The sequence below is a fragment of the Ciconia boyciana genome, chromosome 24 (assembly GCF_034638445.1).
Source record: "Ciconia boyciana chromosome 24, ASM3463844v1, whole genome shotgun sequence".
NCBI classification, from domain to species: domain Eukaryota; kingdom Metazoa; phylum Chordata; class Aves; order Ciconiiformes; family Ciconiidae; genus Ciconia; species Ciconia boyciana.
The window spans coordinates 4,274,029-4,295,547 of NC_132957.1; the positions used below are offsets into that span (position 1 = coordinate 4,274,029).

The following is a 21,519-nucleotide window of genomic DNA, read 5'->3' on the forward strand; positions in this document are numbered from 1 at the left end:
CCTGGGGCTGGCGCGGGGCGCGCCGGGAAAGTGGCGGAGCCGTCGCCATGGCGACGCGGCCCGGTGGCTGCCGAAGCGCGGCCGCGGCCTCCCGCCTCCTCGGCGATGGCGGCCAGCGCGGTGCCGGCCATCCCAGCCCCCCTCACGGGCCTTCCCTTCCTGAAGGCGTCCCAGGTCCAGCTGGGGGCTGAGCGCTGGGCGCCGGGAAGCGCCCGTCAGCCATTTTCTCACCCCCAGTTCCCCCCTTTCTGGGGGGTTTACAGGCCGGTGCCGGCCCCGCCGCCCCGCAGCGGGCGGGTGCTGAGCCCGGCCGGGGGTGACGGCGGAGAAAGCTGCTCGGAAACTCGCCTGGCCTTTCCAGAGAGGCCCCTGCAGCCGGTGGCCCCGGTTGTTCCACCGGAGTCGCGCATCCGCATGCACGCCGATCCCCGCATCCGTGTCCTTGCCTCAGTGACGAGGGAGAGCTTCCCCTGTCCCCACACCCCCCTTCAGAGACCCCCCCTTCCCACGGCCGAGAAATGGAAGGATAATATTCCTTGTGGAGACAGAATAAAAATAAGGCTCCCTCCATCCATCTACACCTTCTTGAACCCGGCACGTGAGATCCAGCGCGCTGCCAGGCCATGGCACTCGCACAGGGGTGAGCTGTTTTACAGACCGGGGGTGAGCTGTTTTACAGACCGGTCTGTGCCCAGCAGACCTTCCCCGCAGTCCTCGGTGCTGCGCAGGCTTCCTGGGCACTGGGGGGGTCGGTGGCTTGGCTCAGAGTCATGCTGTGGGCAATTAAAGCTGTTAGAACTATTTGGATATTTTACTTTCCCTTTTTATAGCTGAGTAAATCAATCTGGTGCTCATAAGACAGGTTAATAGCACTAACTAGAGCCACTCACCAGCCAAGCTTTTGCTGCGCAGCCTTTCCAGCTGTCTTCTACGCTTGCTGTATCCTCAGATGCTGCAGTTTTCACGCCAGAGCTGCATCGCTTCTGCACTGCATCCATGTTCTGCAGCCTCACGGCTCACCTTACCACAATCTGGTGTCAATTGCTTTGCCATTTCATTACACGAAATAGATTTGGTAGTACCAAAATGCTAAAAGAGCAGCTGCCTCGAGATTGCAGCTTCAATATCATGAATATTTCCTTACAATAGAGCATTTTTAGAAATAACACCATTCATTTCCCCCTCTGGCTGATTGGCAGGATGTGTTCCCACTATTAAAGGGGACGGACAGTCCTATTACAACACTTCTTACCAAGCACAGTTTAAGGGTGAATGGAGTCCACCTGCACAGCCGAGTGAAAAGGTAACAGCATGATTTTGGGGAGGACCAAGACAAAGTTAAAGGGCAGCACGTTCCCATGTTGAATTCTGTCCTGGAAGGGGTGGGATCTGTGCGAGTGAAAACCAGATGGATGGAAAGACAGAGGGAGGAAACAAAGGGATTATGCTTTAAGTGGCTGTTCTGTAGCTCTCTTGGCTTCCCCTCAGCACATGTCTCCTATTAAATTTGGGAATCCCAGAAGCAGCGGATCTACGAGCGAGCAGAAACATGCCTACAGTGCTCCAGACAAGAGGACACATAGGTATCAGCAGGAGAACCTGATGGGCATCCTCAGGAACTGCTCTTTCTGATGAACATGGCTAGTTAAGCAGCTCATATCTGGTATCTGGCAGAGTCTATGACAAGGAATGTGCTGTCTCCCAGATCCACCGCACGAACCTGCAGCTGGGGGATGGTTGCACCAGATTCTCCACCTTGATGTCAGAGCTCTTCCCAGTACACAATCTAGGTAGGGTAAGTCCGTGACAACGGGCAACGTGTACAGACCGCTACTGGGGTTTATAACAAGCTGAACAGTAGGTTTTATCACTTGGTTTTAATGACATAATTATAGATAAAGATCTAATGCCTTCATATAATATGTATATAATTTTACATTTTTGATTTTTTATAGTTTTTATGTACTCAGCATCAGTGTCGTCACTGTGAGGCTCAGTTTCATCCTCACTCTGCTTCCCTGGCAGGTTAAACAGCTGTATTCATTCCTGTGCTCTATTGCATGAGGAGAAGCTGCTGTAGCTATAAATTGTTCAGAGACCAGAGTGCTCTGACATCCTTCACTCTTGCTTTTGCCAGAGGCTGTAACTACTGCCCGTCCAAACAAATATGCCTCATCCATCCCCAGAGGTGATTAAGACCCTGAGAGAAATCAAGCGTTGGCAAGAACTACTACTACACAGCTCTTCTACCCAGAGGTCTGTTCCCAGCTTTGCTGTGCGGGTGTTTCTCTGGTGGAGACCTTCTCTTCTTTTATGTACACTACTCTGGCACCTAAAGCCGATGCTGTTGTCCCTTCTCCCCTCCCCACTCCGGGCTGTGCAGGGTGTAACGTGCAATAGGACGCCTTTCCCAGCTACAGCCTCTTTCTGTTAAAGCAGCTCTTGTGTTCTCCAGACTGACAGGTGGAACCTCGCACCGAAGCCTGACTTGCTACTGCAGAAGCATCGAAGCAACGTCTGCTTGGGAGATGAGCGTTCAGGCTCCCGTTTCTTCAGCACAACACAGCAGGCAGACTATCAGCCACCCTGCCAGAGCCAGAGGGTGACGGCAGACAGCAAGAGCCACCGCGAGAGCCACATCCCCTTCAACTACCACAGTAAGGCCACGTTGCTCAGACTGTCATGGTGCCAGATGAAGCCTGCTGAGGTTCTCCTAGCTCTGTGCAAGGGACAGCGATGCCTGGTGCTCTGGGAAAGGAGGCAGCCCAGACATCTTGTGTTGGAGATGGCAGGAAGGCACTGGTGCAGCATCACGTCTTTAGTAAAATGAGACTGTTACCCCAAAACCAGGCAGGACAGCCGTGCTCAGCCCCATGCCTGCTGCTGCTGCTGGTTCTCACAGCGACTGCTAATCTCAGGCACTTTCACCTCCCCAGGTGAAAGACATCTCACTTACCAGCCACTTCGATGCCTGTGCCAGCCATAGGCATTCACTGCCATTGTATAGCAATGTTTTGCATGTTCAGGTGACATGAATGATTTCTGGGACATGAAGCAGGGGCTTGGTCTTTCTCTCTTGCTACGTTTGTTTTTAGAAGTTGCTTTGCATTTGTATTTGGGAGGAAGGGGAGGACTTTGATCAAAAGCTGTGCTTGTGCAACCTCAGGAAGGGATGTGGTTAGAGCTGGTCATGGAAGGCATTAACAAAATCCTCTTCTGACGTTGCCTCCTGTTTCTGATGGCCACTGCTCTGCAGCTAAGAGAGAGGTCCCTTCATGCCCATGTATCTATTTTTAAGCCATTTGTTTTACAAAATGTGGAACAGATCACAGTTGAACTGATCTTCTCCTTGGCCCCAAACTTCTGGAGCAGTTCCATAACTAGCATATGGAGTGATATTCCTGTAACTTCCATGTGAATTTCTTCATTTCCCTCCTTACCCTGAGAATTGTTTTCTGTCTGGGCAAAGGTTTTCAGCAAAGTGCTGACAGCAAAGCCTGTCTTTTCCTCTTGTTAACGGAAATGCACACAGATCTGTGACTGCAAGTCAAACTGCAAAGCTTTTCTGATACTGCCTCCTAATTTACTGGCTTGAATTTACTTTTAATTTCAATTCCATCTGTCAGCAGATGAAAGTTCTGTCACAACCATGCAGGCCATGCTGGTCCCACACAGAGAGCAGAAACAACGACTCTCTGAAGACATGCTACAGCAGGTACAGCCTTAATAGGCTTGGATTTACCACAGGGCGGCTTGGGGAAGCAGGATTACACCAAGCGAAGCTGTAACCTCCCCATGAGATGGGAGGTTGAGATGGGACAGCCAAGCATCAAATCCTCTCTGCCTCCAGTCTCAAGTAAATGCTCTGTGGGAAGCAGAATCGTAGCTGAGAAAAATCTTTGAAGGGAGAGGAAGGATAGGCAACCAAGGAATGTTGGAGGGAGGGGGAAGGTGATTCTGGTCCCCCACAGAGGATCAGAGGAGGAAAATTGGCATGGCTAGAGGTGTCCAGCCAGGGTAAGCGTCTCTTTGCACCACCAGCAGAGAAGGCTGTGCATCTGCCAGAGAGAGGGTGCAGGCAGGCACAGACTGCAGCTGCCCAGGGGGCTGACCCTTCAGGTAGCAACCCAGGGCTCAGATGTAGGGGCTGCCAGGTCCCACGTTACCACCTGCCTCTTCCCCAGTCCCGTCCCCATGAGCTGAAAGCTTTTCTCTCTCCTCAGATCAAAGGCTCACGCCTGGGGCTACCCTGGAGGGCGCGGGACCTCTTCAGGACTGAGCAGAAAGATGAGTTCACGCCCAAGTCCAGAGGCCAAGCAGAAATCCAAAAGGCAAACTCCCAAGTGAGCTGCGTCCCCCTGGGGACCCTGAAAGGATACTGTCCCCAGAGGAAGGTGCTCTTCACAGCATGATGTTCTCCCTTCTTCGCTGACCGCCCAGAACTTGCTGCACTGTGGACTGCCTACATGTCGTTTTACCTGTTAGCCGTCCTGGTGCCCTGTTCTTGGCCCGTCTGTGTTATTACAGGGAACATTTATTTCACAAGTTGAATGAGGACACAAGAAGGTGGTGTGACAGCAAGAATAAACACTGGGGGATTAGCCCAAAGACGTGGGTGACACAGCTCTCTGGATTGCAAGACCCACTGAGTGCCTCTAGGCAGGCACTGGGGGCAGGAGGAAGCAGGTGGGGTAGGGGGAAGCTCAAAGAACAGAAGCAAAGTGCGAGGCACTGTCAGGACTGTGTGTGGGCTGGAATATTCCCTTATTTTGTGTTTGGATTTTGGTGTCAAGGCCTGAAACCAAAGGTCAGTGAACAGCAGGGCAGAGAGGTAGCCCTCCCCAGCTTATGATGAGTGGGCTGTTTTCCTAGAGGTGAGCTGTGTATTTTTGTTGAGTTGATAACTCACGTGGGTTTCCTGAATGCTGAGCTTGCACTAACTCAGTTTGGGATATAGGTATTTTAAAGGGGGATCAGCGTGGGCCGGTCAGCCCCCTCCCTTGGGAGGTCGAGTGAGCAGGGTCAGCTGCTGCCTTGTCACAGCTGTCACTTCACAAGCTCTTCTCTGCCTTCTGATGCAGATGGGCTTGATTCACATGTGCTGTGAGCCAGCACCAAAGCATTTGAGCACAGGCTACTAAGCCATTTCCAATTGCTGCAGTCTGTGTGTGAGCAGTGGCTGGGCCCACGATCCCCCTGTGCTTTCCTCTTGGGATTTGAGTCTACATCCCTCGGGAAAGGGACAGTCTTTGCTCCACGCGTGCTTCAAAGAAACTGCGTACTCAAGTCTTGCAAATCCACACAGGCACCTCACATCGGTATCTTACGCCGGTACGTTGCAAACACCTCGATTCAAACACCTAGATTGCATCATTTGGTGTAGTAACAGGGACTTGCATCTGCTACCAGTCTGCCCCATTACTTTTATGTGACCCTGAGGTGACATTGCCACCTGTGCTACTGCAGAAACAGCCACGGTTCACTGGGGATAAATGGTGAACATTGCCCTTTTGGTGGAACCAGCTGGCTGGGGAGCTGTTGCTGGGATGACCCTGTGGTTATTCACTTTTTCCTGTGGATTTTGATGCACCTTCAGACACAAAAAGTAAAACTGGCTTTTGGGATAAGGGTCTTTGCTTTCTAAACTCCTCTCCCACCCCTTGGGGCATTCCAGCAATGCCCCAAGAACGCCTGAAGCGGGAAGGCCAAACAGCCTTTCTTTGATTCCCCCAGCTACGTGAAATCTGTCGGCACGGTTGGTGGTGCGTGACACCCCTCCCTGCCGACGCGGCCACCAGCATGTACCAGTTGCACGTCGACAGTGTCTGTGACTCAGAGATAAGATGAAGTCACATTATTTCTCGATCGGTTTAAAAACACGTCACTCGTCCACGGCCCCGTCCTCGGCACGACATCAGCCTCACGCACGTGCGGTCAATGCTAAAGTGTCACTGCAAAACAGGGTCTCGGACCAACCCTGGGGAAGATTAGGCCTGCAAGGTTGGGCCAGTTAGGGGCAGGGATAAATTAGGGGATTTAGGTGTAGCCTTTGCTCTTTCCTCCCTTCCTTGGAGGGCCACACAGCTGCCTGTCCCACTCGCCTCAGCCCAGGCAGGGACTAGTCTCCTGGAGCTGCTGGATAAGCAGGGCCAGCAGCGATGCAGCCCCTGGGGCGTGTGCGGAGCCTGGCAGTGGAGCTGGAGGACGGGCGAGTGCGGGGCGCCTACAGCAGCGGGGAGCTGCTGCACGGCCGGGTGCAGCTGGAGCTACGTGGCGCGCTGCAGCTACGGGCGCTGGAGGTGTACGCTCACGGACGTGCCACTGCGCACTGGCTGGAGAGCCACAACGTGGGGCTCAACACCGTCTACCGTGACTACACAGCCTACCAGACCTTCCTGTACCGCCGCTGCCGGCTCATCCCCGGTAAGGCTGGGGCATGGGGGTGGTTCTCTGCTCCAGGATGTTGGGTCGGGACACCTTTGGGCTGCAGGCATCTCCTCCAGGTGAATCTCTGCCCTGACGGGTGCTTGCCAACCCAAGCAGGGTTGTCCCTCTTGGACACCCTCTTGTCACCTTTGCCGAGGGTTTCTCTGCTGCTGGTTTCTAGGAGGCTGCCTGCAAACTCGGGGCTGGTGAGCACGAAAGGGTTGTGGCTTTTGTTCTGTTTGCGCAGGGAAGTGCAAATAGAAGTGTCTGTTCGCAAGTGTGGAAAGAGCACTTAGTAGTTCAGTAAATATTTGTTTTCAGTTTCCTGATGCTGGGACTGCATGCCCAGCTGGCACGTTGCTTAGATCTCCTGCAAGAGGACAAGCCACTTGAATTCTTTGTGTGGTTGGGATGAAATGATCCAGAGCCGAGGGATACGGGACATCTCAGCTGTCCATCCGCTCATTAACTCTGTCTTTTCTCATGAAAGTGCACGTCTTTCATCCTCCCCTCCAATGATAGTGTTACAGTCATGGCTCCGTGGCTTTTTCTCCCCCTTTCCCTGCTTCTGATGGCCTTGTTACTGCCTGTGACACAGTGCCACGTGCTGCCCAGCCCCAGAGATGGCTGTAGGACTTCACTTATGCTGAGGGCATTTAATTGTGTCAGTGGCCAAGTGCAACCCAGAAAATTGTGTCAGCCAGAAAATTGTGTAGCTGGCAAATGTAGAGTTTGCAGGAGGAAACTGGAGTGATGGAACGAGGACGTGAGCTGCCTTCCTGGAGGTGTTCTTGTCTCCGGACTGCACTGGAGGGTCATATTCTCTATTTCTGGATGACTGTACCTTGCCATCTGCTCCAAACACCTGCATTACTCTGGAGTTTCTGTCTTTTGGCAGTGGCTTTTCCGTACTGCGCCTAAGGATGGCCCCTTTGCAGCTGCAACTGTGCTAAGTGTCCTGATTACAATTAAGGACATGGGAGAAGCCCTTGCCCTGAACTCCAGCGGAGAAGGTCCTGAGCACTTGGTCACTGCCGTGTTTGCATGGCGGCTGCATTAGCTGTAAGGTTATAGGGTGAGTTTTATTCCCCATTATCCCTGCAGTGAATGTCCGTAGGGAAGCCACAAGCTGCTGCGAGCATGTTTGGATTGTGCCGCTGGGATTGTGTATGACAGAAGCCCCTGGAGCCATCTGGAGAAGGGCGCTCGGCCAGGGGCTCGGCCTCGCCAGCACCCTGCACTCCTGTAGCTTGGAGCTGATGGTTTCTGGCCCTCGCCTACCGCACAGGGAGAGTTGAACTGGGCTCCTCGGGGAGCAGAGAGCCCTGCCGGAACTTGTGGGCTGGGATTTTATTGTCTATGTCCATATGCGGATTCCTTTTCTGCTTTGTGAGAGGGACACGGGCGCGTGATCACAGGAGTGTTTTAAGGGAGCGAAGGCTGTGGGCTGCGGAGACGTGCTGTTCCGCAGCCAAAATCGCTTCCTTCGGATCCCGCTGGGTCCTGCCCTGTCCCGCTGTCCCCAACAGCAGCATGAGGACCTTCCTGATGTCAGCTAGCAAGAAGCTGCTGAAAATGTGCCATCATCCAAAGGTCCCTGTGACTGCTCCCTTCTTGTTGCTTCTCGATGAGATCAACTGTGTCTGCGTGGTGTTTAAAAACTGCAGGTTTTGTCATGGTAACAAGGCAGTGCAGAGGAGGGAAGCTAGGCAGAGATAAGAGCCCTCCCTTCTGCTCTCCCCTGAGCTGTGAGTTTATCTGCAGTTTCCTGGCAGGGTGCTGAGTGCTGGCACCGGGGTGCTGTGCTGTGAGACAAGAAAAAGGGTGAAAGAAGGATGTTCAGACTGCGTGGCAGGGCCATTAAATGTAAATTGTGCAATCATCTTAGACAGGGAGCAGGAAGAGAGGAAAAGATAGGGGTTTAATGGGCAAAGGCAAGGCAAGGAAGGCCCTGGCCTCTTCTGCATGAGGTGATGTGAGAGAGCCCTAGGGAACATAAATGCTTTTTGTGCAGTGATCTTTTCTGTCCGAGGATCCCGCAGCACTTCCCAGAGGTGTAGGTCCTGCCCTGGCCAGAGGCAAACATCTAGATTTTATTTTCATGGAGACATCCATGGAGTTATGGCACGTGGGCTAAGCACATCAGGGCTCCTGTTCCATTGTGGGGTGGCCCTCGATCAGCACCTTCATCCTCGTACATACGCAATGCTCGCACATCCAGCAGGGACGGAGCTTATTCCTTAAGCCCGGAGCGTGCGCTTGTGCAAGGCTCCGTGTTGCCCCGTCTTGTCCCCATCTTGGGTCAGGGTAGAGCTGCTGATTCGCCTTTTTACCTGCTGCATCCCTCTCTCTCTGGCTTTCCAGGGACCCTGGTGTGGCTCCAGGGTCGGTGGGGAGAAGCCACCAGATCCCAGGAGCGGGTGGGGGAAGGAGAAGCCCCTTCTAATTTGGGCTGGGTGTCAGCTCCTGTTGGGACCGGCTTAAGCCTGGCCAGACTCTAGGTGGGGCTGAAGAGTTGGAGATCTTTCCTGCACAGTTGGAGATCTTTCCTGGGTTTTAGTTGGGTGTGGGAACCCAGGAGCATTCTTGAAGGGAAAGCCCTTGGCCGTGGTCCCACAGCCCCTGCACCTGGAGATCCCAGGAGAGAGGAGAGACCCTCTCCCGGGGCTGGGGTCCCAAAGAGGTCGGAGAGGGGCTTCCCACCCCACGTGGAGGCAACGAGGGGTAGCTGTGGACATCTCGTGCATCTGATGCGGGAGGGAAGTTTGCAGAGATTCTCATCCCGTGGGCGAAGGCTGAGTCACGGGCTGAGGGGTGTGTGCCGACAGGCGGGAGGAGGAAGATGCCAAGTGTGGGATGGAGCTGCCTCGGCCCGGCCGAGGCTCCAACCCCTCTCGAGAGCCCCACCACCTCTAATGTCACCGTGCATCATAGCGGGGACACCAGGCACCTTCCCAGAGCTGGCGTCACCCGTTAACTCATGCTGTGATGTGTCTTCCTTCCTTCTTTTCCTCTCCCGTTGCTGTCGGCCTCCCTTCACAGCGTTTGCTATGATTCATGTTTGCCTGTGGCAGCAAATGGTCGCACACATAAAATAAAACACGGGCCCCTTCCCTTGGGGAAGGAGACAGACAATTCCAGTTAGCCTTTGGAGACAGCTAAAGCTTTGCAAGGCTTCAGCCCAGCTCATTTTTGGTGGCTGAGATCAACCCAATTCAGCACAGCAGGTCCTGCCCAGCATTGCTGGGAGCAAGTCGAAAATCCTCAAAACTTTGGCGGCCAAACGCTGAGTAACATTTTTAATGCCTGTTTTGTCTTATCCCCAGCCCGTGCCCGGGGTGGAGAGCTCTGGTACTCTGCAAATCTGACAATCATGATTACAGTGGAAGTTTCTAAAGCTGCATTAACCCTTTTGGGGGGGGCATAAACCCCTTTCTCCTCCCTTTTACAACATCTCGGGGCGCTGCTAGTGGTGATGTCCACACCGAGAATCACCACTTCCCAGTTTTCATGGTTTTACCCCGGCCGAGCACCGGCAGCAGCAGATGCTGCCGACAGAGTGAGTCCCCACGCCCTGCCTGCCCACGCAGGTGTAATTTGTCGCTGGGTTTTGGAGCGGCACCACGCAAACTCCAGTTCGAGCTGGTAGAAAACCAGCGCTCGCCTGGTTAAAAAGCACAGGGATGTATTGCTCACTCTGTAATTGCACAAGCTGAACGGGAGCCAGTTCTTGATTTCTTAGAAATAAGTGAAGCGATGTCCCAGACCAGTTTTCCCTTCGTCGCCAGTTGGCCTGGCCACGCCGTGCGAGGAGCCCAGATCCAGTCGCAGCCTGTTCCGACCCTTGGGAATGGCTCTTGGGAAAGAAAGGACGCGGATCCACGTGCGGCGCGGCCCTCGGCTCTCGCCTGTGGGAACTGGAACGAAAGGGGCTGCTGCTCGGAGCGAGAAATCCCCCGTCGCAGCCGCTGGCTGGTGCCGAGCCCAGGACGTAGACGGGACGGGACCGCAGGATGGGAGCTGGAGGGGGCTTTGGGGGGGCACTGAGCAACACCGCAGCAGGCAGGGGGTCATCCACGGCTCTCACGCACGTGTCCCCTGCGTGGTCCCCGCAGGGCCGGTGCTGCTCGGCCCCGTCAACCACCCCGCTCCCGGACACGTTCCCGTGGGCCGCCGCGGTGCAGACACCCAGCGGGACGCCTCGCCGCGGCACCGGGGCAGCCGGAGGAGCCACGCCGGGCTGGGACACGCACCCCCCCGGCCAACACCCCCCTCCCACGCCCCCCACGGAGCCGGGAAGGGGGGGGGGGGGGGCCGGCCCGCACATGCTCGCTGCCTTGTTTTGCAGGGCCCGGCGGGGCCGCCCCGTCCCGTCCCGTCCCGCCCCGCCGGGGCCGCCCCCGGGCGCGCCGGGCACTTAAAGCGCGGCGGGCGGCGGCGGGGCCGGGCTGCAGCACCGGCCGGGCTCTCGCCATGATCTTCGATCGCCTCAAACGCTTCTTAATCGTGCTGGAGGGCGCGGAGCGGGACGCTCCGGCCGCCTTCAGCCCCGGGCAGGCGGTGTCGGGCCGCGTGGTGCTGGAGCTGGCGGCGGCGGCGCGGCTCGGAGCCCTGAGGCTGCGGGCGATGGGCGCTGCCCGCGTTCACTGGACCGAGTCCCGCAGTGCCGGCTCCAGCACCGCCTACACGCAGAGCTACAGCGACCAGGTGGAGTTCCTCAGCCACCGCGATACGCTGCTGGCACCCCCAGGTACGGCACCCCCCCGGGCGGCACCCACGGGTGCGGCACCCCCGGGGTGCTCCGATGCACCGGTCGGCTCCGAGAGCGGGGGTGTGGGTGCACCGGAGACCCCAGGGGCTGAAATAAGGGGTGTATAGGACAGCCTGGGACACCCCGGCTGCTGGGTGCTGCAGACACCCCCGCTCGCTGAAATCCGGGTGCCCGGGGCACCCCGGCTGCTGGGTGCATGACACCCCAACCCACTGAAATCTGGGTGCATGGGGGAGCCTGGGACACCCTGGCTGCTGGGTGCACGACACCCCAACCCACTGAAATCTGGGTGCCTGGGACACCCTGGCTGCTGGGTGCTCCAGACACCCCAAGCTGCTGAAATCTGGGTGCCTGGGACACCCTGGCTGCTGGGTGCTCCAGACACCCCAAGCTGCTGAAATCTGGGTGCCTGGGACACCCTGGCTGCTGGGTGCACGACACCCCAAGCTGCTGAAATCTGGGTGCCTGGGACACCCTGGCTGCTGGGTGCTCCAGACACCCCAAGCTGCTGAAATCTGGGTGCCTGGGACACCCCGGCTGCTGGGTGCACGACACCCCAACCCACTGAAATCTGGGTGCCTGGGACACCCTGGCTGCTGGGTGCTCCAGACACCCCAAGCTGCTGAAATCTGGGTGCCTGGGACACCCCGGCTGCTGGGTGCACGACACCCCAACCCACTGAAATCTGGGTGCCTGGGACACCCTGGCTGCTGGGTGCTCCAGACACCCCAAGCTGCTGAAATCTGGGTGCCTGGGACACCCTGGCTGCTGGGTGCACGACACCCCAACCCACTGAAATCTGGGTGCATGGGGGAGCCTGGGACACCCTGGCTGCTGGGTGCATGACACCCCAACCAGCTGAAAGCTGGGTGCATGGCAAAGCCTTACGGGCTGGGCACACTGGGGACTGGGTGCATAGGTCCCCTCCAGACACCTCAAATGCCGAGTGCACCCCAGGGTCCTGGGGTGCACAGCCAGACCCTGCTGCTCTGCAGGGCACCCCAGTTAGCGACTGGCCCCACACAAGACTCCCCCTTTACTGTGGGTGCTCCCTGGCAGGGAAGCAGCATTGGAAAACTCCTGCGGAGGTTCCGGAGCTTGCTTTGGGCAGGGGTTTGGACTGGATGATCCCCAGAGGTCCCTTCCAATGCCAGCTGCTGTGTGCAGTGCAGGCAGGATGGGGGTGCAAACCCTGGGGGGCATGGGGGGCTTGCTTGCCCCCAGGAACGGGCTGTCCACCCTCCCAGAGTGCAACTCTGGGCTCTCACTCCCGAGCTGCAGCGCAGGGTGGCTGCAGGGTGAAGCAGAGCCCACCCGGGGAAGCTGCCCGGCTCTCCGAGGAGGTGTCCCTGGGTCCTGTGTGCCTGGAGACACGTGGAAGGCAGACAGTGCCCGGCATGCGGAACATGCCCAGCCCTCGTGTCGCAGCTGTGTGACTGCTGCTGCAGTTTAACCCTGGCAGAAATATTCCTGTGCCATCGTGCTGCTCTTTTGCTGTGTACCGTACATCTCCGGCACCGATTTGCCCAGAGAGGAAGTTCTGCAGGAGGGAGATAATCATCTTAAATCTGTTTTGCCCACAGACAATGGTGAAGTCACTGTCCTGCAGGCAGGAAGGCATGAGTTCCCCTTCACCTTCCAGCTGCCCGAGTAAGTTGACATTTTTTGTTGCCTTAATGCAAAGGGGGAGAGGAGCCGCTTGGTCTGTGACACAGTTGGGGCACAGGACAACTTGAAAATGAGATTCTTCCAGCCAAGTCCTTCTAAATCGCTCACTGCTTATACACAGGACTCTGGCTACCTCCTTCGAGGGAAAGCACGGCAGCGTGCGCTACTGGGTGAAAGCCAAACTGCACAGACCCTGGTTGACAGTGAAGAAGGTGAAGAAAGAGTTCACTGTGATTGAACCCATCGACATCAACACGCCTGCGCTGCTGGTGAGCTCCCCCTGCTCCGCCTCGGGGCAGCAGCATCCAAAACTTCCCCGGGAAGCCCACAGGGAAGGTGTCTGCCTCCCCTCCGGCATTACAATGCGGGCCTGATTTCCAGAGGGAATATTTGCCCCCCCCCGTAACTTGTGCCCTCCAGCGTTACCTGGACTGGGCAGAGGTCATCTGTGTCTCTTAGTTTTTGGAAACTTTAATGCATTGCGACAGCATCTTGCATCAGATACCTAAGAAGTTGCTGATGCTCCCGAGCAGGTTCTCAGTGCCAGAGAGGTGCTTGCTTTGAGTTTCATCCTTTCTTACTAAATAGCTTAAATATTTCCCTTTCTCCAGGCTCCCCAGGCAGGTGCTAAGGAGAAACTTGCTCGTGCCTGGTACTGCAACCGTGGCCAGGTTTCTGTGACAGCCAAGATTGACCGAAAAGGCTACACCCCAGGTGAGACGACGTGCTGGTGCCCTTGAACCTCTGTGAGCCGCGGGGTAGACCCCAGCAGGAGGGGATTTGGGGTCACTGTGAGCTGGGCTCTTGACTTCTGGCATGAAATCAGTCAGAGAGCTTTAGTGTGTGCACCTGATGTGGGCAGCCTCCTCGGGTCAGGCTCCTGATACATTAAACCTTGTGCTTGCGGTGCCTGGTAGCATGACCAACCCTCGGTGATCTATGCAGGAATTCCTTGAGGCAGGACCGAGCTCTGTCTCCCCTCCTCCAACATGTGCATCTCTTTTGGTAGGTGAGGTCATCCCTATCTTTGCTGAGATCGACAACTGCACAAACCGAGCGGTGGTACCCAAGGCGGCCATCGTCCAGACTCAGACCTTCATCGCTCGGGGCACCAAGAAGCAGAAGAAGTCGGTGGTGACCAGCATCGTTGGTGACTCCATTGCAGCAGGGAAGCGGGAAGTGTGGCACGGGCGGGCGCTGAAGATCCCGCCGGTGGGTCCGTCCATCCTCCAGTGCCGCATCATCCAGGTGGAATACTCCCTGAAGGTGAGGGACCTCGCAGGGAGCAGTGCAGGCGGCTCAGCTCAGTGTCGAGCCTTCGCCTTCTCACCAGAGCTGTGCTCACTGTGCCTGCTTTGGGCTGGTGCAGAAGATTTTGGGGCTGGTGATTTGTATAAGGTCTTGGGTTCCCCCTGCGCAGCTGTGGCTGCTCTCCCCGTTGCCCCATTGCCACTCGTGCACGGCGCGAGGGCTCGTGCAAGAGCATTTGCATCTCCCTTTGCATCCTGCTGCAAGAATTCCCTCTTGGCCAGCTCAAGCCAGTGCTCTAGGGAGATAATCTGCCCCTCCAGACTGGGAAAACACCAACAGCTTCCCTGCTGTCTCCTGTCTCTGAAGGTTTGTGTGGATATTCCTGGGACGTCCAAGCTGCTCCTTGAACTGCCGCTTGTCATCGGAACCATCCCGCTGCATCCATTCGGGAGCCGCACGTCCAGCGTCAGCAGCCAGTACAGCGTCAACCTGGACTGGCTGAGCACCATCCCGGAGCAGCCGGAGGGTGAGCGGCTCCCTCTCCCCGGGATCTGTCTGGGTGCTGCAAACCCCCCTGGTCCAACCTGCTGTGGATAGCGAGGGTCAGAGCAAGTTCTCAACCCTGTCTCTTGCTCCAGGATCAGCTTTTGCTTTTTTTACTTTATTTTTTGGTTGTGGTGCTGCCTCTCCTGGGTTCCTTCCCCAGGGAACTGGGAGGGTTTGGGAAATAGTGGATTTGAAGCCCTTTTACGTGCATGTCTCCCATTAATGGAGAGTGTTTCCTATTCCCTAATGGTTCTCTTCTCTCTTCAGCTCCCCCTGAATATTCGGCAGTCGTGTCCAGCCCGGAGGCCGAGCAGAGCCTGGCTCCGCCGTGCCGCAGCGAACTTGGCGGCATCCTGGAAGGTCCCTTCTTCGCCTACATCCAGGAGTTTCGCTTCCGACCACCTCCGCTGTACTCGGAGGTAACAGATCCCCCTGGGCTGGGGGGGCTGGTGGAAATGGCTGGGATGTGCCCGCTGCCAAGGTTTTTGACTCTCAACTTGGCTTTGCAGATTGATCCAAACCCCCCTTCAGACAACATCCGTCCACGCTGCATGACCTGTTGAGAGAAGCGCATCACATGCGGTTGACAGTGTGGCGATCCCTTGGGATGAAAGCTTGCACCCTCGCAGCACTTCGGTCTGGAAATGGGGACGCGGCGGCCGTGAGACCAGAACTCCTGCAGCACTGAGACCTCGGCTTCGCTCGCTGCCCTCAACTACTCTTGTCGTGACTGTCCCACGGACCGACACCAAGTGTGGTGTTGTGGACTCGTGCATGGTAGGAGAACACGTGAGACTCCGCGGTGTGGAGCGGCTCCGTGTGTGGTTGGGCAGGATGATAACTGTGGTGGGAAGGTTGATAACTGCCCCAGGATTTGGGGGTTCAAAGGGGGGAGATTTGCTCTCCCCTTGCCTGCAGTGGCTGTGCTCTGGCAGCTCCTGTCATGGAAAACAGGAGCTTGGAGGTATTTCTCGGGATTACTAGAGAATATTTTAAACTTGCTCGGGTTTGAGTCCCATGGTGATGCAAGTGCAGCCCTTCTCCTGCAGTCGCTCACCAGGATTGCAGTTCCCTAAGAAAGTAACAGGCCTTTTTCTGGCCAGATGAAGCAGATACTTTGTCCACTGCTGATAATCTTTGCCACCAGCCTGGTGATGCCTGCAGGGGGAACGGTTTGAGCTAGTCTACCAAAACTGGAAAGGCTTCCATGGGCTGTTACCAGGGCAGAGGACTTGGGGAATGGATTTATCATCTGCGGCAGCGTTTTGGTGCCATTTACCAAGAGCAGGAAAGCTGGTTCCTGTGTGTCAGCACCAAATCTGCAGAGTGTGCTGATGCCTTAGCTATGATGGGGCTGAAAACCAACCCCCAAACTGCGGTACCGCCACAGGGGTGTTGGAGCTGTGGCTCTGGCATCTCCCTGGTGGCCAAGGAAAAGAGAAGGAAGCCCGGTCCGAGGCTGGTGGCATCCACAAATGCTGATGGGAGATGTGAAGTTGAAATGAGTCCTTCAGGACCAGGAGTCCTGCTCAGGACGGGCTCGATCCTGCACCCGTAGAGGGGTCGGTAGCCCCGGTGCGGTGAGGATGCAGCAGCAACATGTGCTCACCGGTGTGGGAGCCGGTGAGCCGGGTGTTGTAGGAAGAACCGCTCGAGTGTGCATGCCAGGGGCTGACCCCACTAGCTCCGGCGTGACCTGAGCAGAGTTTGGGTGCTGAGGACCTTTGCATTCCCTCACTGAGACAATCCTGCCCGCGGGGCTGCTCGCTTCCCCGCGCACAACCAAAGCCAAGCGTGCCTTAGCCTCTGTGCTGGGGCCGCGCTCTGCTCGCTGGGGATTGTTCAGATGATTTTTGTATCTGTGAACACTTTTATAACGACCACCCTTGTCTCTGATTATTCTTTTTGTACGACTTTTTGTTGGGGAATTTTTGTTTGAAATAAATTCTTTAAACCCAGATGTTGCCTGGATATTTTTCTATTGCTCTCTTTCTGCTGGATCCGCTCACCGGCTCTGCCCACGCTTCCCATTGCCCGGAGCCGTGCAGCTCACGTGGCTGTCGGGATGTTGGAGCGGGAGCGCTCCCTCCCCTCACTTCATCACCCTGCGGGCACCCAGCTCCACCCTGCGCCCAGTCCCACTCTGTACTGGGATTAACTGGGTCGCTCGGTGGGCAGCGCTGCTTCCCACCAGGATTGGTCCCCCGTGCTCGGAGCCCCCTGCCCCGATGTCAGGCTCCCATGGCAAGCACTGAGTGATGCTCCACGCCGTGCCTCTGGCTCCTCCAGCTCCGTGCAGATTTGGCCCTTTTCCCGTCACGGGCTTAGCAGGGCTGCGAGCGATCCTGTTGTATTTTTCCACGCTCGCCTCCTGTTTGTGTCCGGGCTGCTGGAGGACAGATCTGCTCTCCTCCATCCCGAGAGCCTGGCGGGGACCCGGCAGGTCCAACTGGCACAGGGATGCTCCTGTGGTGGGCTCGGCCGTTCCTGGGGAGGGTTGGGATCAGGCCCGTGCTGCACCGGCTGGGAATGGGCTACTGCTGTGTAGGAAGAGCAGAGGGGCTCCTTCACCTGCTTCCTTGGGTTGAGATTCTGTTTTCAACAGCATTTCTGTGCTCCACATCTCTGCTGAGCACAGCAAATCTTGGCGTGTGCAAAGCAGGGCTTGAGTTGGGTTTAGTTATGTCTTCCACAGACTGTGCTGTTTAAAAATATTGCCACCGGAATGTGTTTCCCCCCCCTTCCCTTTTTTTTTTTTTTTTTTGTTGTTTGCTGAGCTGCTCAGCGCTGCGGCTGCGTCGGAGCACGTGCTCCCGCAGTGGGCCAGGCGCTTGGCCGCAGCCCAGTGAGATAACTTGTCCCCGTCTTTGCCTGCGAGAGCCCGGTGCTCGTGCAAACTTTATTCAAATCTGATTTTTATTTGGCATCCCCGGCCGCACCAAATCATCCTCCTCGGAAGAGGATTGACCGGCTTCGCAGTGAATTTGTTCGCATCCTCATTTGGGGAGAGGCATGCCCAGATCTGCCGCTCACGGTAGCGGTGGCTGGTGCTGCATGGCTTCGCGGCTCAGCCGCGCTGGGGCGTTTGGGGGACATCAAAGGGCACAAATCGCAGCGCTGCAACCCCCCTGGTTAAAGATGCCTCCAAAGGAAACCCTGTGATCAGCTCCCCCGGGGCCGGAGCGCAGCCAATCTCCGCCATGGCACGGCACGGCACAAGGGAGCCATTCTCTGCCAGCAAACACCGAGCGGCATAGATGGCTGGGGGCTGCCGGTCAGACCACGATCATCTGCCCCAGCCGCACAAGGGGATGCTTATTCCTAGGGCCGGAGGGGGAGGAGAGCCACCGAGCGCCCCGTCCGTCCCGCTGCGCCTTTCTGGGAAAGCACGTCACGCCGTGACGGTGACAGCCACGGGGACGGGCCACGCCGGGCCGGGGAACCCAACACTGGTGGGCACCGCTCCCTGTCCCCACGTGGGAGAGATCTTTCCAGCAGGAATTATTGCAAATGCCTCTAGGTTTTTCTCGTAAAGCCAGACAGTAGTGCAGCAAGGGAGGGGGGGGCGCAGCCCATCTGGGTCTCTGCCAGCAAAGGGCTGTGCTCCTGAATCCTGGAGGGGCTAAAAATACCCTGTCTGGATATTCGGAGCTGCCCGAGAGCCGGGGCGAGGCACGGATCCCCCCGGCAGCGCTTTCACAACCGCTGGCTGTGCTGCCGGTGCTCCCTCCAACCTTCTGCTGTTTATCTCCCCCAGCTCCAAAGTCCCTGTTGAACAGCACCGGCTCCTCTCCTGTTTATGGACGCGGGGCAGGGGGTTTGGGGCACACGGGGGGTCCCTGGGGGTCTGCTGAGCCAGGACGGCCCCGTGCCATGGGCGGCGGTGCCGGCCGCGGCACGGAGACCCGATGCCGGGCTGGAGGCGCGTTATGCAATTACAGTGCCGGGAGTATTTATAGCTCTTGGCCCCGCGTGCTGGAAAATGCTTCCCAGACCACCCGGCAAAATCTGCTCCTCGTGAGGAGCATGGAAATGCCACCCCCCTCCCCGCTCTGCTCCTCTCTCTTTTCCTTTTTGCCCTTCAGTCCCAAAAATATGTGGGACCCCTCTGCCCCGGGCACTGGGGTGCCGGGACCCCCCCCGCTGCAGCTCACGGCTCTGCAGGGTGCTGGGACCCCCCCCCGCAGCTCACGGCTCCGCAGCCCCTTTCTGCAGCATGTCGGGGGGCTGCTCCTTCCCCCCAGCTCTCCCCATCCCCAGAGGATGCTCGGTCCCGGCACGGCAGCCGTGGTCTTCGCTTGAGGCTGTTGTCCTCCAGCGGAGGGTCAGCGGCGGGGGGCCAGCGCAGCCGTGCCACGGGGAGGGTGACACGCGAAACTCGCGGCCATCCCGGTGCTGGCAGGGACAGAATGTGCCGGCGCAGCCTTGCGAGGGCCGAGGATTAGCTGCGCGGCTGCTGCCTCCCAGCCCGGGCGCCCGTCCAGCTCCCAAAACAAGCGCCGCCTTCCCCCATCCCAGCTGGGCTGAGCCCTGCGGGGTGCAGCTCGCCCCAAAACACCCACCATGGGGGCACTGGGGGCTGGTCTGTTTGCGGAGGGGGGGCGGTTGGTGATGATAAATCTGGATTTTGCCCAAATGGGGATGCCCCGTTCTGTCCCCGCACTGGGGACGGGGTCGACGCGCTGCCCAAATTCAGCATCTTTGCAGCCGGCGGGACGCTGGGCTCGCACCCTGGGGAGCAGCGAGTCGGCGCTGATGAGTGCTCGGGGGCACGGGGACCTGCTCATCCCCGGGTTACAGGACCCGTGCTGTGCCAGCGGGTTCCTGAGCACCTCGGGGACACGCACATGGTTCCCGGCAGCACTGGGCCTTGCTTTGGTTTTGCTCCAACCTCCGGCGCTGTGAACAGCACTGCTCGGCCCCGGCAGCACCTCCAGGGACCCCCTTTGCATGGCGGTGGCAGAGCTCTGCCGGGGCGCCGGGAAGCAGCCGTGCACCCCGACATGCCGGGGCGGCATCGCGGCCGTCCTCTGCCCGCTGACTCAGCCGCCTGTTTGCCGGAGCTGCTCCCGCCCACGGAAACCGCAGGCAAAGTCCCCACATCCCTGTGCCGGGGCTTTCCCTGCCGGCTCAACAAGAATCGCAGCTTTTTCCCAGAGCAACGGCTGAGCTGGTGCGGGCAGAGAGAGCCTCCAGCAGCAGGGGAAAACTGCAGGGAAACCAGGGCTGGTTTATGCCAAAAAAACCAGAGTCTGGAGCAGCCGGATGGACGCGTTGCATGTGCCACGTGTCCTGTGCCCGGGGAGCATCGTGCGGTGCGAGCGGGCGTCGTGGTGCTCACCGACACACCCCACAAGCTCTGATGGCGGCGGGCGCTACCGGTGCAGCATTTACAGCGGGGCTGGCTGATGCCGTGGGCTGCCGGGAGCAAACCGCCGCCTTTATTCACTATATCAAACCCAACCCCTTGTTTTTCTGGGGCCGACCCCCTCGGTTGGGGTCCCTTGCTGTGGGGCTGCCCAGCCCCTCGCGCGGCCACTGCTCCCTCCCTCAGGCAATGGAAAATTCTTATGACTTTTTGACTTTTATCCAGTTGTTTGGGAGCGAGGAAGGGGCCGGGCACCGCGCACAAACATGTGTATGTATAAACAGCGGGGACGGCGCAGGGGGCTGGAGCCGCCAGCACCGGGTGCCAGTGGGAGTCCTCCCTACCGAGCTGGGTGTCCCCTCTCCCGCTGGGACCCCAGCGTGGTGTCCCTGGCTCAGCGACCCAGAGCCGTCCCCGCAGGGACACAAATATTTTGGCTTTGTTCAAAAAAACAACACCACTAAAAAAATCCCCCCCTTCCGAGTCATCCAGTGGCGGCACGTGATGTGTTGGCACACAAACAGGGTGCGTGGGGATGGTGCTGACCCGGCTGGGGACGCGGCACGGCTCCCACGCCGGCATGCGGGAATGGGCTGGGGATCTGAGGATGACACGGCCGTGCCCCATGTCAGGGACGCGGCGCGATGGGACTTTGCTCCCACTGCTGCTCCCCACCCCGGCCATGTTTGCCGTCACTCCCACGCACCGCTCCGCAAGTCATGCGGAAAACCCCGTCCGGTGCAGGGGACGCGGCGCAGTGGCATCCCATGCCCTGGCCGCCATATCTCCCCGCAGCTAAAACCTTGCTCGCGCGGGGCGTTTGGCACCAGGGAGGGTGTGAGCAGCACCGCCGCCCTTGCCGGTGGGCTGCTCCGGGTGCTGGCGGGGACGCGGCTGTCCCCAGCTGAGAGGCGAGAAGTGGGGGGCCGTCACCCCTGCTGTCCCCGTCCCCCGCCATCTCAGCCCCGCTCCCGGGGCAGCTCCTGCAATGGGGCAACCCTGGCAAACCCCACAGCTCCAATCCCCCCATCTGCTCCCCAGTCTCCAAGTCTCCAGAAACAGGGTCATGCTCCTTTTTTCTTCCACCTTTTCCCCCCCACCCCTGCAAGAAGCAGCAATTTTGAGCTGTTTTCAGAAAAAAACCTTGAGCCAAGCCCAGTTTGGAGGAAAGGGAGGCTCTGAGCCAGCTTGCAGGGATGCCCACACATCACCAGGAGCTTGCAACTAAACCCCCTCCCCATTTACTGACCTCATTAGCAAGCCTGCACCCAATTACTTTTAAATGCAAGGGTTTATATGGAGCAGGGAGAGGGATTTTCCTGCTAAGCAGCTGTGTAAATGCCACCATATCCCTGCATGGTGATGGAGGCAGAGATAGCCTAGGGGGGGTTCCAGGCAGTTGGAGGTGGCAGTGGCGGGCAGCACCGACTGGGAGGGCGGCCACGGCTCCACCGGATGGTCCCAGGGGGTCCCAAGCTGGTTCACTCTG

The 21,519-nt window shown here is 57.9% G+C and overlaps 2 protein-coding genes across 3 annotated transcripts; both read left to right on the forward strand.

The window, feature by feature from the left end:
* The first annotated feature begins 17 nt into the window (after window positions 1-17).
* SAXO5 (stabilizer of axonemal microtubules 5) lies at window positions 18-5,565 on the forward strand. Its single transcript, XM_072845376.1, is given in 9 exon segments — window positions 18-77; window positions 79-640; window positions 1,200-1,303; window positions 1,489-1,583; window positions 1,675-1,790; window positions 2,138-2,256; window positions 2,456-2,657; window positions 3,627-3,715; window positions 4,224-5,565. Coding segments are annotated over 9 exon segments (1,506 nt in total). The 5' UTR covers window positions 18-47; the 3' UTR covers window positions 4,413-5,565.
* Window positions 5,566-5,878: 313 nt separating this feature from the next.
* Window positions 5,879-16,620, forward strand: ARRDC2 (arrestin domain containing 2). 2 transcript variants are annotated; one of them, XM_072845569.1, is made up of 9 exons: window positions 6,309-6,423; window positions 10,215-11,176; window positions 12,781-12,847; window positions 12,987-13,134; window positions 13,477-13,579; window positions 13,875-14,131; window positions 14,483-14,642; window positions 14,930-15,081; window positions 15,172-16,620. In XM_072845569.1, the coding sequence occupies exons 2-9, from the start codon at window positions 10,900-10,902 to the stop codon at window positions 15,223-15,225; spliced, it is 1,218 nt and encodes a 405-aa protein (XP_072701670.1). In that variant the 5' UTR covers window positions 6,309-6,423; window positions 10,215-10,899; the 3' UTR covers window positions 15,226-16,620. The 2 variants fall into 2 exon arrangements, with proteins under 2 accessions (XP_072701672.1, XP_072701670.1); XM_072845571.1 differs by lacking the exon at window positions 10,215-11,176 and having other exon boundaries at window positions 5,879-6,423.
* Window positions 16,621-21,519: the final 4,899 nt, after the last annotated feature.

Bases quoted from the DNA above. Each gene is read 5' to 3' on its own strand.
- ARRDC2 (XM_072845569.1), top strand. From the start codon at position 10,900: ATGATCTTCGATCGCCTCAAACGCTTCTTAATCGTGCTGGAGGGCGCG. The intron at 14,132-14,482 runs GTGAGGGACCTC...CTGTCTCTGAAG, and splicing joins AGGTGGAATACTCCCTGAAG to GTTTGTGTGGATATTCCTGG. The intron at 14,643-14,929 runs GTGAGCGGCTCC...TTCTCTCTTCAG, and splicing joins CATCCCGGAGCAGCCGGAGG to CTCCCCCTGAATATTCGGCA.